At 49.2% G+C, this 16409-nt stretch overlaps 6 protein-coding genes and 1 non-coding gene across 7 annotated transcripts; 2 read left to right on the plus strand and 5 right to left on the minus strand.

The window, feature by feature from the left end:
- Window positions 1–57: 57 nt before the first annotated feature.
- On the minus strand, window positions 58–1560 carry FPRO_14124 (uncharacterized protein; the record flags this gene model as incomplete). Its single annotated transcript, XM_031219113.1, has 4 exons — window positions 58–127; window positions 179–645; window positions 699–823; window positions 879–1560. 4 exons carry the CDS (start codon window positions 1558–1560, stop codon window positions 58–60), a joined length of 1344 nt encoding a protein of 447 aa, XP_031084905.1.
- A 1490-nt stretch (window positions 1561–3050) lies between these two features.
- FPRO_14125 (uncharacterized protein) lies at window positions 3051–4489 on the minus strand (the record flags this gene model as incomplete). Its single annotated transcript, XM_031219115.1, has 9 exons — window positions 3051–3281; window positions 3333–3687; window positions 3742–3798; window positions 3854–4008; window positions 4066–4110; window positions 4161–4167; window positions 4220–4273; window positions 4326–4363; window positions 4412–4489. 9 exons carry the CDS (start codon window positions 4487–4489, stop codon window positions 3051–3053), a joined length of 1020 nt encoding a protein of 339 aa, XP_031084906.1.
- A 1022-nt stretch (window positions 4490–5511) lies between these two features.
- On the plus strand, window positions 5512–5627 carry rrna25. The gene has a single exon (XR_004093486.1). It is a non-coding gene; the product is annotated as a ribosomal RNA (ribosomal RNA).
- A 469-nt stretch (window positions 5628–6096) lies between these two features.
- Window positions 6097–8042, minus strand: FPRO_14126 (uncharacterized protein; the record flags this gene model as incomplete). Its single annotated transcript, XM_031219116.1, has 3 exons — window positions 6097–7524; window positions 7579–7922; window positions 7982–8042. 3 exons carry the CDS (start codon window positions 8040–8042, stop codon window positions 6097–6099), a joined length of 1833 nt encoding a protein of 610 aa, XP_031084907.1.
- Window positions 8043–9172: 1130 nt separating this feature from the next.
- FPRO_14127 (uncharacterized protein) lies at window positions 9173–10430 on the minus strand (the record flags this gene model as incomplete). Its single annotated transcript, XM_031219117.1, has 4 exons — window positions 9173–9578; window positions 9633–10038; window positions 10092–10114; window positions 10171–10430. 4 exons carry the CDS (start codon window positions 10428–10430, stop codon window positions 9173–9175), a joined length of 1095 nt encoding a protein of 364 aa, XP_031084908.1.
- A 1860-nt stretch (window positions 10431–12290) lies between these two features.
- Window positions 12291–14199, plus strand: FPRO_14128 (uncharacterized protein; the record flags this gene model as incomplete). The annotated part of the gene is made up of 2 exons (XM_031219118.1): window positions 12291–14062; window positions 14115–14199. The coding sequence occupies 2 exons, from the start codon at window positions 12291–12293 to the stop codon at window positions 14197–14199; spliced, it is 1857 nt and encodes a 618-aa protein (XP_031084909.1).
- Window positions 14200–14492: 293 nt separating this feature from the next.
- FPRO_14129 (uncharacterized protein) lies at window positions 14493–14999 on the minus strand (the record flags this gene model as incomplete). The annotated part of the gene is made up of 1 exon (XM_031219119.1): window positions 14493–14999. The coding sequence occupies one exon, from the start codon at window positions 14997–14999 to the stop codon at window positions 14493–14495; it is 507 nt and encodes a 168-aa protein (XP_031084910.1).
- Window positions 15000–16409: the final 1410 nt, after the last annotated feature.

Raw genomic sequence — 16409 nt, forward strand, 5'->3', positions numbered from 1 at the left:
AATGCTTGAACATACTCCAGACTTCGCCGGGCGCTGGCTGCAGCAGCCAAAGTTGTGCTATGACAAGTACTCTTGACTTTTCATGGCCGCTTCGTGCTCTGCGTATAGCTTTTCGTCGGGAGCTGACCTAAGTTGGTCTAAGTAGTCCACACGACACCGGGCCGTCTCGAATACTAACTTCCTCCTCGTCTCCCGCTTAATGATCTCCTTTTGTTCGGCAATGCCCTTCTCTAGAGATGTGATCTTATCTTGTCCATCTTGATGTTGCTTATTCTTCTGACTTTCCTCTTCCATCGCTTCCAAAGTGTTTTGGACATTCTCAAGCCCCTTCTGCGCCTTCTCATATTCCAGGATAAAGCCGTCGTACAAGTCCTGCAGAGTTTCTGAACACTTCCCACCCTGGTCCTCGATCATCGCGGCCAACTTGTGTTTTTCGTCCTTCAATTGCCTCACTTTCTTTTGTTTTTCATCTCGGTCTCGCGTGGCTGTTTGGAGGACATGTCTGACTTCCATGTCGATTGCAGCTAGATTATTTCGGGTATTGTCTATCTCCTGGTTGTATCCGTTGCTCAGGTTTTCAGCAGCTTCAATCCTTTCGCATGATGTTCGTAGGCTGCGATTGATAGCATAGAGCATCATCGTTTCCTATGGAGTGAGATAAAATTAGCGTCGGCGCTTATCTGGGGCGTGATACTAACAGCTTGACTGAGACATGCTTCTTCCTCGGCGTCGACTAGGCTGGATGCTACCTTGGAGTCATCGATATTTTTCGATACGAATTGTTCGACGTGACGCGAGCGTTTGCTGGGGACCGGAGAGGGTGCTAAGTGGGTGTCAGTCATGGATCCAGCTCAAGAACGAGATATACAGAAACATACGAGGAGGCATGTCCCGCTTATGAGCCCAAGTCCGATCGGGCGGTGCAGGAGGGGAGTGCTGATGCCGATCGGATGGACCGATTGCACTGCTCACGTTGCTGATATCACTGAGAACACTCATCTCTCTACTGAAGTCAATCCTTTGGAATGGATCGTCATCGCCCTCGTCATTGTCATCATCGTCGTCAAGCTTATCCTGGGGTTGCTTGTTTTGAGCTATAGTGAGCCCTCGCCATGTCTTTGGTCTCGCTTTCCTAAAGGCACCATAGTGGCCCGACCGTTTGTGCTTGTTCTGTTTCGATGTGCTTTGAGAGTTGACCATATTGTCTTCAATCCACTTTCTAGCCTTCGCGCAATCCGAGTTCATGGTGGGCTTGACTGGCTTGCCATTCTTGCTTAACTTCTGGCGTTCTCTGGCCCTTTGTACCAGGAACTCACGCAATTCGTCCATGGTAACCGTTGATCCATGGGCGTGAACAGCTTCAACAGCAAGGGCAAGGTTGAGCGCGGCGTTGGTGCCCCAAGCGGCGACCTTGGGAACGTAATCGCGTGGCAGCCAGTCCCAGGGATACTTCCCAGATGCCTTGTAGATGCGATTGACGCATTTTTGCACCTCCAGGTTTGCATCACCGACCCCAATGTCATCGTAAGAGGCTGGTGCCTCGTCGTGGTTCGCATTCATGGCATATGGTGCGGAATTCGTGTTCTAGGTCGAGGGGAGTCGGCGGCAATCGTAGGGAAATGTCTCGAAGATATAGGTGCGCCCCTTTGATAGGAAGACAGAAGCGAGGGGCGCGATGTAGGAAGAAAAATAATGAATCAGGCTCTGGGCCTGTTGGCTCATGGCAAGAGCAAACAACTTTTGGTCGATTGCGTTGCTGGGAGGTATCTATCGGGGAAAACTGAAGCCGAGCTCCGATTCATCTCCGCTGTGTGTAACAAGACTCAATTACAGAGGGAGAAGAGAAAAGAAGATAAACAAACCCTTGTAGAGTTTCAGGTAAACGAGGCTGCGTTTGCACGCCCAAAGCAAAGAAACTGTTGGTAGAGTTTGGCTGTGCTGTTGGTTGATGTGCGATCGCTAAATAAACCCCAGCGCTTCAGTGGGCACAAACGCCCTGTGTGCCGTGTTGCAGGGGTTTTAGCGGATAATCCCCCGCGAAGGTTACCTTCCATTATGAAGTTATAATGGATCCATAGGTATACCTTAACCAGGACAAACACCCCGCAATCAATAAGCTGTTTGTGTGAGAGTACCTCGACCAGGCACTTAAAAAGGTACTCACTAGAGTATCACCGATGGGTGCAAATGCCTTTTTATGTATTGTGCTCCCTCAAACATTGATGTCAGTTTCCATATGGGCTGTTTCATTTGGTGGCGGCCCAAACACCAGCCCTACCTTATCGTAGACCTCCACCAACACAATTTGGAGGCTGTCCCATTCCACTCATGTCGTGAGCTTCGCATAACTGCGCGAATGGAACCCCTAGGAACTCATCTCCAATCCTTTCTAAGTTCCAGAATCAGGCCTCGGTGACAGAAGATAATCGTTTACCGTTAAGCGCCACCTTCAGCCACTGTCAACGGCGATCTCAGAAACCTTAGCGGTGGAGTGGCTAACGGTGCTGTAAGTTTAGTGGGCTCTGTTAGCATCCAGCCAAACGCTGCCCACCATTGCCAACATATTAGTTCAATCCAGCAACTGCGTCTAGGCTGGCATATACGTTGCGCCATCGCTGAATATCTGACTATAGAAGATTGAAACCGGCAAGATCAAGGGCAATGAATTCGTCAGAGAGTGGGGTCGGGCGGCCTATTGGGATTTGCAGGCTCTTCCATCGCAGGAGCGCAACATCGCAGCTTGGCGATCGCTGCATGGCCATGGGAAGATTACTAGCATCTATACGATGAACCGGACTGAGCAAGGGTGATGGTAGCGAACAGAGAACTTATGAGTGCAACCAGTTTTTCCGTCACGATTTGCGAAGCAAGAGAGATTCAGGTAAGCGCTCACAGTGCAGTTACTATGTAGGTCCTATCTGATCGTATCTCGGCAACCTGGATCACACGGTTCTGTGGACTTTTCGTCTTTTAATCTGCCTTTCACATCATCTGTCGGGTACCACTCAGAATTATGTCCCATCTAGCACTAACAACCAGAGGTCGGAATTCTATGGCTTTCTTCCCCAGATGAAGTAGACAGGAAGATACAGATGGATAGAGGGATTTCGGAGCTCCCCTTTGGCCTTTGCCATTAGGACTTGGGTTTCCTCTTTGCCCCATCCAAGGACCTTTTCCAGAAGCATTGGTGTGTAAGAGTCGATGGCTGCACATGATTGAACAACCTGGCATTTGCCTACTTCCTTCAGGACAGGATCTTTAGGCCAGGCACCAATTGGAATCTGCCTCATGATCAGCTAACGACTTGTTTTCTCGTCAGGTATAATGCTCACCTTTCGTACCTCTTCGTAGACATCCACGAAGCCCGCCTTTATCATCTTATCTTTCCAGTTCATGGCGCAGTCGATAGGCTTTCCGAATTTGTTGCTGCTGTCGCGTACTGCTTCAGCCCAGACCTCTGCATTCACGGCCTTCTTGATCGAGTCATCGTCTGACATGAAGAACCCACGCTGGGCTTGAAGTTCGAGATAACCACCGCTGTTGAGGTTCTCGAACGCACGATCAAAGAACTGCTGCTCGTTGCCGATGCACCCTTCAAGCTCTCGGGCGTGGATGTAGTCGAACGGCTTCTTGTATACCCACGGGTCTTCAAAGTCGTCGACTTCAAAAGCGCAGTTGGCGGGAACCCTGCATAGAAATATGAGTCTGGGCAAAGTTAAAGACATGATGCTCATGGCTCACCAGTCAGGCTGGATGGGGCTCAGGTCTGTCCCAACTACTTCGGCTGAAGGGTGCTCGCTTTCCTGAGGTTAACAATGGGGCTTCAACTAGTCACCAAGAGGCTATAACCTACTCTGCAAAATCGATAGCCCAGATGCCAGTACCTGTGCCCAGATCAAGGACCCTTTGGGGTTTATCGATTGGGGCTGTATGAAGCTTCCCCGCAAGAAGAAGACTGTAGATATGGTGAACCAGGTCCATGCGGCTCTGCTCTTCGTCATCGTTTGGCTACAGTGTATGGTTAGTCGGCTTGCACTTGAACTTTGGATGGTCGAGAAGACTTACCACCAAGTATGCTCCTTCATGAAATGCATGATATCGACGGCCATGCTGCTGAGCTGTTAGGCTACCAACTACTCAGGAATCATGCAATGCCGTACCTCATATCTAAATAATCTTAGTAAGAAGGTACAGTTGACTTCGAATTATGGCCTCTTACCTATAGCTAAAGATGCTTGATTTGAGAGATGTCATGTAACTGGAAGAACCCTCTCTGCACTGATTGTCAGCATAGAAATCACAGGCTATCCGTCGTTATGACCGACCCGAGGTCCAACGTAGAATCAGTATCTCCGCCATCGTCCTACTCTTAATCAGCATGTTTTTCTATCCATAGTGTTGAGTATGGTACCTCTGCTTCTAGTACGCCAGGTACATCATGAGGCCTTTCAGCACGTTCGGCTATTGGTTGAACAGTTGGGGAAGCCATTTTGCTGACAATATAAATGCGCTGCAGGACACCTGCAACTCAACACTGGGACGCCCCCTCTTTATGATCTGTTCATGCTTGTGTGTAACTCAAGTGGTATCATATGCTGTATCCCCACTCGGCTAATATTCAGGATAGACGAGGCCAATTGGGATGGTCACCGTTTCCGCCTCCGTCTCCTGGGGCTACATCCTTGTCGATCACCCTTGGTTCCCGAGCGGCCCGCCGCTTGTCACTCTTCACACAAGGTAAACTGCCTTGACTGACGGCATAGGAGCGATGTAGTGCTGTGGCTACGACTATAGTCTCGAATGACCGATGAAGAGCTTTATTAGTACTGGAACCCCCCAAAGCGTTTCTCCGTAGTTCGTATGTATTTTCATGCATGTGTGATGTGGAGATGGTCGCAACCCTGTCTCATGAAAGTTGTTGGTCGCACTGAAACCCATTTTTAATACGAATGCACTGCAACCTGCTCGGTATTGAACACCACAAAGGGAAGGCCTATTAGCCCTGAACACTTGATGCGATCCTGGTAAATTTCACATGCGATTGGCACACGATATGCAACGATTGCTGTTATTTCTATAGACAATGGCTTGGCAGGCTTTTCGTAACAGTGCACAAATTCAGCTCGGAGCCAATAGCAATGCGGCGACTCTTACTAAGATGTACAGAATATAAACCGAAATGCTTATACGAGTGCTTCTCCAAAAGAAACAGGAGGGTATCTTGTGTTTGCATATCCCTCGAGAGGGGGTTGACCCAGTACTGTTGAGGCTGACTAAGGTTCAGAACGCCAATTAGGGTGAACAAATTAACTACAACCAGACCAAATGCAATTACGTGACATCATAGTTGGCAGTAGCACAGGAGAGTTTGTCGAGGTACCCAGCAGAGATTTATGTCTTATGGAGTGTTGCTGAATCCGTAGCGTTAGGCCCGCAGGTTGATGATCCAACCATCCTCTCCTAAGCGTAATCTTGAGGCTATAGGTCTCGACGAGAGTATCACTAACACATACGACCATAGGTAGTGGAAAATACGGGATCCCGTCTGCTCTCCCATAGTCAAGCCACTAACCGGCGGATTAGTAGTTGGGTCGGTGACGACCAGCGAATCCCCGCTGTTGTATGTTTTTTTGGTGTTTTCCCATGTTATCTTTTTGCTTTTACACTGGACACAGTCTGTATCGCTTCTTGGAGACTTCTGAAAGTCTGGCGTGGAAGTGTTACTGGGCTGTGCTGTGGTGGGCACTTGTATGGCTCCTCGAACCCGCTGTTACACGATGCACGATAAAGCTAAGGACGTGCATAACTCCAGAAGCCCCCAAAGAATAACGTTGTTGCAGGCCGTTTTTTTGTCTATGATAGATTTCATTAATGTTGAGATGGTAAACTGCGTGGGCTTCGATCTTGCAATTCACCAAAAATCTCTGGTTTGTGTAAGTAAGCTTTCAGGCCTCAAGACCTTGTATGTTTTTGTTACTGATTGCTACGCTGCGGCCAAATATCAAGCCAAATTCATGTTCTCAACGTCCCTACAAACACTGCTCAAGCCCAAGTCAGTTTCGAAGACTGCCTTCTAGTCAACAAGCTACCTCCATCTCACAACTTAGCAGAGGGACCAAGGCCCAGATCCTTGATGATAATATCTGCAGCCTTCTCACCAACAACAATAGCAGTGTTGTTCGTGTTCGCACCGACATTCTCCGGAGGAATACTCAAATCAGCCAACTTGAGACCCTTTGTGCCATATACATTCAGTCTCTCATCCACAACACCATTCTTGTCACGAGGTGCCATCCTGCAGGTAGAGATAGAGTGCCATGTCGTGGCAACATTCTGTCGAACCCAGTCCTCAATGGCCTTGTCGTCTTCCGCCGAGTACTCGAGATCTGTGACATTACCGAGAGCCTCGTTGATCTCCACAGAAGCTGCCTTCGACCCTGCGGGCCATGCTGGGTGACCAGCAGCGATCTCACCACGATACATCTTTGTTCGACGCATGATCTCTCGGGACTTCTTGTAAGCCCAAATCTGCTTCTTCAAGTCAATGTCGTTCTCATCGCTGAGGAATCCAACATCGAAGTCAAGGGGGTCGTCGAGCCCAGCGCCAGTGATGTGAACGTGGCCGCGAGAGTATGGGTAAGCAGTGTAGTTGCCGACGGTAACATATTGCTCTTCAGGCACAGTCGAGGGATCTCCAAGGAAGCAAGAGATCATGCCCATTAGCATCAAAGGTCGATTGGGGTGATTCTTGAAGTCTCGGTCCCAAGCCTTCTGGAACTCAGGCCCAAGTGAAGCAACATCGGCTTCTGAAGGTCGGAGCTTAGAAGAGATATCAATCGCATTCCATCCCAACATGGAATCCTTTGACTTGATAAACTCTTGGCGCTTGTCGGGGTTTCTGAGAATTCTGTCGGCTGTTTCATGGGGTTGGAGATTAGTTCTGTAAGGATAGAGAATGAGGTTGTGATCCTGATACTCGTGACCAACACCAGGTAGGTCAACCTTTACGTCGACCCCAGCTTTCTTTAGGACTTCAGGGGCGCCAATGCCTGATCTCTCAAGCACGGGTGGTGTACCTAGAGCACCGCATGAAACAACGACCAGCTTCCGAGCTTTGACGCTCAAGGTCGGATGTTGGGTTGGGGTAATTTGAGCTTGGAATGCTGGGTTGGGAGTGTATTCGACACCAACAGCTTTCTTATCGTCATTAAGAAGAACACGGACAACCTTTGACTCCACGAGAACATGAAGGTTTGGATACTTCTTGTTGTCGATCTTGTTGTGAAGATAAGCCGTAGCAGTGTCTTGCCGACGTCCATCCTTGGAAACATATCGGAGCCATCGCTCAACACCATTGTTGGCATCGAGAGTTTGCAAGTCGTGAATCTCTGGCCAGCCGACTTGAGACACACCATTGATGAAGTCGCTCTCTGGGTTCTTGGAACGGTATGTACCGTCAGAGATGTGAACCGGGCCGTTAAAGCCGTGGTGTTCCGGGTTACCTCGGCCATGGTATGTCTCAAGCTAGACGGAATTAGCAAAGTGTCAGAATACCCCAGAGTAACTCAAAAAGCATACCTTCTTCAAAAACGGAAAGATCTCATCGGCAGACCATCCTGGTGACTTCCAAGAATCGAAATCTGCTCGCTGAGCACGTGTGTACATCATAAAATTGATCGACGAGCCTCCACCAAGCGTCCCACCGCAGGGAACGATGGACTCGCGTCCAGCCAGTTTGTCTGACTTGTTAGCCTTGTAGAACAAGGTCGTGGTGGAGGTTGGCAGCAAGTGATCCAGGAAAAAGACAGGGTTCTCAATGCTCTCGACCCCACGGTTGTCTTGCCCGCCCTCAATCAGAAGGATAGACAGATTTGGATCAGCCTCCGCCAGACGCCCGGCAACGACACATGCTGCTGTTCCGCCTAGTTCACATAATTAGCAGTGTTGGTGGGTTAGCTAGTTAGGTACAGAACAAGCGTACCTCCAGCGATGATAACGTCGACTTCGGTAATGTCGCTAGCGAGTTTAGTATATAAACCCATGGTTAAAACTGGAGGGTCCTTTCGGCAACGGGGTTATAAGGTCGGAAATGGGATTAGAAGAGGGTAGTGAGCGAGTCGTGCTTGGTGATTCAGAAAGAGAATGTCCCTCGTGAGGGGAAGTTTTATATATACCTGCAGCTCGTGTTACCATGATTATTCCTTGCGGACAGCCAGCCGCAGGACGACCCCGCGCGAGTCACCTGCAGGTCCTTCCAATATCTCAGCAACCCATCTCTGGACCCTTACAATCAGACTTTACTTGGGGTAGGACGTTTCAACCGGGGTTGTCCAGACGCCGATCTGGTCGGGTACGTTGCATTCATCTGGGGCAATCTGAGAATGGTAAGGTGAGTGCCCCATATCTCCTAACTGGAATAAGGCTGGTGGGTAGAGGCAATTAGCTCCGGGCACCGGGCCGTGTCGAGAAATGAGCATTGAGTGGCTCATGAGGATTCTTGAGACTCCACTAGCTGTGCACCTTGGGGGTTGTTAGCTCCAGCCCATGGGTCACTTGAGCGGTCCAGACGTGGGAAAGTGCTTTGTTGTTCCTTGGATGCAACTCAGAGCTTGAATTGGAAAGGGAGCAAGCTGTAGCTAGTCCTGATTTGATCGCTACCTCGGCTGCTCGGTTACTCTTTAGATCAACAGTTCAGCTCTGGAAAGAGATCAATTCAAGACTGATGACGACTCAATTGACTTGTAGCTAGTCATTGTTCGCCACTTGCGCTGTAGGATCGCACAGCTAACCATTTCTAGCTCCTTGCACTAACAATGTCTTGTGTGCAACAAGCCTCGTTGTGCAGAGTGTCTCACCGGAGCTGCTCCACGAAGCTCACCGAGCCTATGCCGAGCTAGGGCAACCCGGTCGCAGATCATGTCGGCGAAAAAACCTTAGCTGCTGGGTCCATTTGCGTTTCTCCTTCATGTCGCGCGCTTCAGAGACGAGATATCCATTATTAATTAAGTACGTTATGCTAGTGATGTTTCGTTTCTATGACTCTAGGCCTTCTAATTTCTATCATCTCCGAGCCACGTTTTGTGGCGTATGTTCTTGGCAAGCAGAGAATGTCACCGAAGTGCCGTCTCCATCATCGATACAACTCCCCTCCGCCTCCGTCAGCCCTAGTGAATCAGGCATACGAGTAAGGATCCTTCAGGTGCCTCGTTGAGGACTGCGAGCTGGCATCATCCTCGTCGTGCTTGGGCATGACTGTTACATGCGTCTGTGTGACCTTTGTGATACCCGCTGGCTGGGGTCTGTTTTCGCTGTCGGTTACCTGACCGCCTGCGTCGATGCGCACTTCCAAGTTTCTCCCCGTAGAGGAAAACATGGCGCCCTTTCCTGTGCCGCCTGTGCGATTGGAGTTACCCGACTTCTTGTTCGTGACGGCGGCTCTGACTTTGGAGCGCAGATCGGTACCAGAGGGGTATGAGCTGTGATCTCCGGTCGCACGAACAACTCGCACGATGAGTGCGGAAATATTCATCTCAATGTGAAGCTTCAGCATGTAGACAAGGGGGTGGAATTGCACGTAACTATGCGAGTCAGTCATTGAAGTCTAGCACTAGCCATTTGGAGCAGCGACTTACATGAAACCATTGCCAATGGACATGCTGCCAATGAGAATGACGTCCAGACTCATCGATATAACAATCATGATAAGATTATATCGCATCAGAGGCTGGTACTTGGTAAGACCATTGGCGATAAGCTTGATACGAATCAGGTAGACGAAGTACCCGTGCAGTGTTGCGTCGATGACCAGGAATAGACCCTTCTCAATGCGATCCCAAATGTAGTTGATGTCATGGTAGCGCTGGGAGATTTGCAGCTGAGAAGGAATCCAAATGCAAAAGACACTGATGTTGATGAGGCCAAGGGTAATGGCTGTTATCCATCGGATCTTGATGGCGTTTCGTCTGTCGACCATAAGGAGAGAAATTCGGTTGATGATGATTCCACAAATGCATTGAATTTGGACAACCCAGGCGCACACTAAGAGACCAGTCAGTTTCGTGTTCGTAGGATGTTTGAAGGATGTATCGTACGGAGAACAAAGAATATCCAGAAGCTAAGAATTGCTGGTCAGTTCTATTGCCTACCAATTTGACGAGGGCGATGACATACCTGGGAGCAATGTAACCACGTATAAAACACCACGACAAGACTCCAATCAACATCGAAGCCAACCATTCGGCCCATATCATCCAGACGTAGGCCTTAGCCCGTCCTGTGCGCTTCCACTGATCCCATGTCTGCCTTCCCGCCTTTTGGCCCGCAAAGATTCCAACAGCGAGAGTAAAGCCCCAGATGATACTGGCGACCAATTGATCGGTAGTGCTGGGCTTCACGTATACGTAGTGATCCGGTATTAAGAAACCCGCCATTGTGAGATTGAATCAGGAAATATTCTCTAGAACAAAGAGGAACAAGTAAACAGCCAAGAAAGACGTGTAGACAGGGTTGCGACAGGAAGACGGCCTTTAAGCAAGAAAAAAGAATGGCAAATCCTTGCCAAGCCCCCGAAGTAGATCGGAATCTTGCATGATGGGGTTTTTAGAGGTTCCAGAAGCCCCGGCAGTCTGATGAACAGACTGAGATGGTGAATCCATAGATCTGCTAGATGGGCAAATGAGAAGAGCGCGCAGTGGCGGACCGCCGTTCGCTAGTGTTTTTAGGTGACGATGGCGTACAAGATTATTCTGTGCTAATGGATAGGGGCTCGTTTTTGTATGGCTAACCGCCTGTTCCGCGTGGGCTGCACGTGGAAGTTCGAGTCATTACGGCGGGTTTAGTTTGGGTTTCGGTTTTGCTAGTAGGGGGCTTCTTTGCCGTGCCAAGTTGGATGAGGGCTGTGAAAAGCGTTGAGACTCTAGAGGACGGTAATTTCTTTGGAGGCTTTGATGTCATTTGCTTTGGATACGAGGTGGAGCTTGGTAATTGAGCTGATAGAGAAGATGTTGGAGACACCAGCCTGCTTGGTAGGTTGCTTCTCCAGGCTCTGTCGCAGTGTCGCATTAGAATGAACCTGATTCATTGAGAAAAACTTCGGGCAAAAGGCCAAAAGATATCTTGCAGTAGCATTGCTCCATGAATCGTAGGTTTGAAGCTCAGCGTTGCAATCCGCCAATCTCCCGAGAGCCTGGATATTCAAGAGATAGATCTGAGTAGATCATGCCTCATGTGGGTTAGTCGTCGCCACCAATCGACCATCCCTGAAGGATGAAGTGCTTAAAGTAGACAAGTCTGTCTGTGCTCAAGCTGGAGACTCACTGACTCGATCTTGTTGAGGCAAACCTCTGGCTCTGGCTCTGGCTCTGGCTCTTGAGACTACCGTATGGGTCGGCACTCTCTGCCTGTCCATATCGCGTGGCAAAATGAAGCTAATTGATGAAGATTTTCTGTTAATTTCATCAACCATGCCCCGCTCGGGATGTGGAATTCCCGTGACTTGAGAGCAAAATGATCGCTAGGCCACGGACAATTGACTTGGTCGACGACACCCATGTGACCCCGCATTAATCTTCGGTCGCAGCGTCACTTCGACGATCGAGCCCACGCAGGATGCAGGGTAGATTGAGGGGAAGGGGAAGACTCAATTGAAGCGTTGCCAACAAAACCGTCTTTTCGTAATGATGGGCCTTATCAGATCCATCTACAATCTTTCCAAGGTGGGAAAGTATCTTCCAGTGATATTTCATTCTGCATGATAAAAATGATGGTCATTTATGAAGGACGCTGCTGCTGGCTTGAGTGCTCAATCAACCTGAAACGACCACAGGGATGTAATCACAAATCTACTCCAACAAGCAGCGATGGTCGCGGAACGTTTCACCAAGGCTTCATTTATCCAACTATCCGATCTGTGATGGCTTGTTGTCTTTCTCTAGCTACTTCTATTACAATTACTTACGTGAATGTAATTTTTTGCGCAGCTGTATCCTAGATTGGTCAGCCTGCATCCGCGTCTGTCAGGCTGGTGGTGCAGAGTTGGAAACGGCCTGTGCTGAACCCGCGCGACACCAACAAACACGAAGCGCGCCACTACCGTCGCTGAAGCCACAGCCTTGGCGACAACAACTCACAGAATAGATCTTGGGGATCAATCGCTATCTCAGTGGCTCTGTGTTACTGTGCGTAGAATTGATCAAGAGACACGTCTGTAAAATCGAGAGTATCTTTTCTCAGTCTGATGCGCTATTTTCCACTACCAGATCCGACGCCCATCACTCTCACTCTCGCGCCAAATGGAACAACCCTTCACTTACTCACCCCTCCCATCAAAAGGATGGTTCAGACTGCTGAGTATCCTCCCCTCGCATGATGAATCATCCGAAATCTCCTGCGAGCTGCATCATCACGAGCTATCTACCTGCCCTCACTATGAAGCCATCTCATACACATGGGGCAATGAAGATGCGACGAAGCGACTGTTGGTAAACGGAACTGTTTTTAAAGTGCGACCAAATTTACATGCAGCGCTCAAGGCATTTCGAAAGCCTCATGAGGCAAAACTCATCTGGGTCGACGCCGTCTGTATCAATCAGCAAGATCAAGGGGAGAGGAATCGTCAAGTTCTCCAAATGAACCAAATTTACTCTCAAGCTCAAGCCGTCGACGTCTGGCTTGGGACTGCAGACACAACCTCTGACGCTGGTGTTACTTTCCTGAAGACTTTTTATACACTTGTCTTCCAGGACACAAGTCATCAACAATCTCCGTCACGCGATGCACGCACGGCCACGATTTATCCAGATTCTACGCCCTTTCACGAGTTTTATGCGCCCATTCTAAAACTTCTCGATGACCCAGAAGCACTGACGGCATTCAATCATGCCGTAACATTACTCACCAACAGCTGGTGGAGAAGAATATGGACACTGCAAGAAAGCGTCCTATGCCCCAACGTAATCTGCTGGTCTGGCTCAAAAACGTTTCCTTTCGAATACCTCTTAGGCTTGTCCCATTTCTTATATCACCTAGTGAATCATGATGCTTACAAAGGCGCACTGGCCCACAGAGACATGACTCTTGGCGCGCTGATGCTCGTCGAGTATCTGCGCAAAGACATGGTTGCTCACGGGAAAATCGGGTTGACAATGGCGCTCTACTCGACTTGGAATCGCGCGACTTCGGATCCGAGAGACAAGGTCATTGGCTTGTTGGGTATCATAGAGCCTCGCAATAGTCTCAAGCCAGAATACTCATGGCCAGTCGAGAAGGTGTATAGAGTGGCGATGAGAGCCGCGCTTGTCGAAGATGGCAACCTCAACTGCCTTGGCCTGATCTCCGAGAAAAAGGAGTCTCGAAACAAGAACCTTGCTTCTTGGGTCCCTGACTTCGAACTCCACTCCGAGCCATTCAGGGACTACATAACTTCGCTGTCCAAAGTCCTCAACAAATGGTCGATCTACAAGGCCTTTATGAGCCCAGAGGGATCTCCTCCATGCATAAAAACAGATGAGGATGACAGTGTGCTGATACTCAAGGGCTTTTGTCTTGATTCTGTCTCCATTGTCGGAACTCAAGCACCGGGCCCTGATTTTGAGAATGTTGGCGAAACAAGCCCTGGACACTGGAGGAGCTCGATGAGAGACGCGCTAAATCAATGGAGATCTTTTCTCCCACATAGCGATAGCTATGTAACAGGAGAAACTCAGGCTATGGCCTTCTGGAGAACAGTTCTAGTTGACTTAGACCAAGGCCGCCTAGCCTCAACGAAAGGGGGCCGGCCCAAAAGACTGGACGAGAATGGTCTACAGGATCTGTTGCAACTCGAAACCCCAGAGGGGATGGAAGCCTTGCTAAGCATATGGGAGTCATGCCTTCGACCGATATACCGCCAACTTCGATTGATTGAGCAGTTCAATCGGCGTTTTTTCAGGACAGAAAAGGGTTACATGGGATTAGGTCCGCCTGATATCCAACCCGGTGACGCTATCTGCCTCCTGTTGGGCGGATCTGTGGCTCATACGTTAAGGAGGAGTGAGCACGAGACCTGGATCTACATTGGCGAATGGTATGTGCCATCCTTCTATCCATTTTCGATCCCAGCTGCTAAAGTGTTGTAGCTATATCCATGGCATCATGAACGGAGAGGCCGCTGTTGGAGCAATTGAAGAAAAGACCGACTTCGCCGAGTATCGTGTTGTCTAATCAGAGGGAAATTGGCCGTGCATCGTCCACTCTATCCCAAACAGTGAGAAGAATCAGGTACGTTACGTTTTTTACAGCCCAGTAAACTTTGAAACTAGGCATATTGGTATCTCGGTCTAAGAATGGAACTTTTATTCATTTTGCTGGGGCGTATTAATAACATATGAGAGCCTAAATGCTGTCTTCCGCTGGGTTGCTGTCGGCCATCTCAGTGCCTCGCAAAGTCCACGCAGACCGTCGCCTGTATGGTTGATGGATGGGGAGACCAAAGAGGATCTTGATTTTGAGTCAAGTCAGGCAGCGAAGGCCTGCCTTATCCGTTCGAGTCTCTGCAACTCCCCCTCCAAGTCGTCAATATGACGTCGCAGCGTGTCAGCTTCCCGCTTTGCCGCATCATAAAACGTCTGATCCTGTTCCATTTGCTTTAAAAATCGGTTCATCAGGTCGTTGCAGCTTTGTTCTTCTTCTTGCAGTCGGTCTCGATACTGCTGAGCCATGTTCAACAATTGATACATTCTTGGCCGGGCATCGGCTTCCCTTTCGGTCATGGCTGTCATGAGTGAACTGATGGTTTTCTGGGCCTGCAAAACAACGTCTCCAGGGCGTCGAGAGTCGGCAAACGCTTGCATGACCCTCTGGGTATTCTCAGGGTTGCAGCGTCGCATAGTCTCCTGCCTGTTCAGGAGCATGCGTCCCAAGAAATTGACTTGGTTTTTGATGATATTAATTTTACGAAGGATGTCGATCCAATTTCGTTCATCGATTCCGACGTTCACGGGCGGTATTCGAGGGGGGTTCATGACGGATGAGTTGTCGCAAGTTCTACTTTGGGAGATAACGCGTGTCTATGCTATAGTTAGGAATGATGTAGCAAAAGGCCGCATTTGGACGACTCAACTCCACATACCTTGTCTTGTCCAGTTCAGTTCCAAAGAACTATGTAGAACCGAGGTTCCAATTGTGGTATGAGATTTGAACGCGAGACCTGTGACTGGGCGTCTTGTCTTGTGAAATCTCCTGGTAACCCGGTAGAATCTGATCAAGGATTGAGCGACGCGTCTTCTTAGTGGCAGGCAAGGCTTGAGCTCGGGCAGTGTTGAACTCAGTACGCGGAAGGGACCCGGGGAGTTTCGCCCGACAAGTTCGGCAGTGAAGAATGTGTATGTAATGGAGTTGTTGGTCGGCGCGTGAACAAGTATAGCATGAAGTAAATCGATGATGGTAAGCACTGGAGATGAAAAGTCTGAAAAGCATCGGAGATGAAGGACTCAAGAGACTTGGAGCTAAATTCGGCACGAATGCAGACGGGGCGAAAGGGAAGGAGGCTCCAAGATGTTTGCCAATCTCATTGCATGGTGTTAGGTGAAAGACGGAAGGAGGAGGAGGAGACGTGAAGTTGAAGGTACGAAGGTGCACTTGCTTGTGGCTCAGAAATGTTCATGTACTTCAATTATTGCTCACATGATGAGCTTCGAGCAATGTCTGGGAAGGACTACATCTGCAGAAGAGAAAGCATCGAGGGGAACCCATGCTCAAGAGTCAAAGCTCCCGGTACCAAGACAGCCAAGATGGCAAACCGACCACCAAAAGTACCAACACAAACAGCAGTAGTCCACGGCCTCCAGTCCACACCGAAAATTCCTCGCACCGAAACCCATTACTGTCTTGGATGCAGAATGTGATTGCAAGAAATCCACTGCTCTCCACCAAATGCGCGTCTGTGGGCAACCATTGTCTGCACTTCGAGGTTAGCCAAGGAACAAGAGGGGTCGAGGTGAAACTCACGGATCTGTATTGACGAGAGCGAGGGGTCTGATACGCCGGAAACTGAGGAGTAAGCTGCGAAAAGTCAGCTTTTCTTGATCAACGGTCAATCTGTGACGATACGTACAAATTCATCTTGGTGATTTCTTGTGGAGAAAAGAAGAAGACGAAGAAGAAGAGGAGCTGTGACGCGAATTGGGCAACATGTCTTAAGACATTGAAAAGACCATCAGCCAGGAAAGTGCTAAGCAAGAGAGATGACGAACAGATCGTCGCCTTCCTCGCCATATATCCTTCCTAACCTCGAGGGAACCTGCAGTTGGGAGCCAGAGACTTTCTGCACCTCCCTTGAAGAGTTAAACCGGAGAGCATGCTCCGGTATGCCCAAGGTGACAAGCACCTTGAGCTGGAACTCACTGAATCATAGAATCCATCGCATCATCGCG

The sequence above is a fragment of the Fusarium proliferatum genome, assembly GCF_900067095.1.
Source record: "Fusarium proliferatum ET1 genome assembly, contig: FPRO_scaffold008, whole genome shotgun sequence".
In the NCBI taxonomy this organism is placed as follows: Eukaryota; Fungi; Ascomycota; class Sordariomycetes; order Hypocreales; family Nectriaceae; genus Fusarium; species Fusarium proliferatum.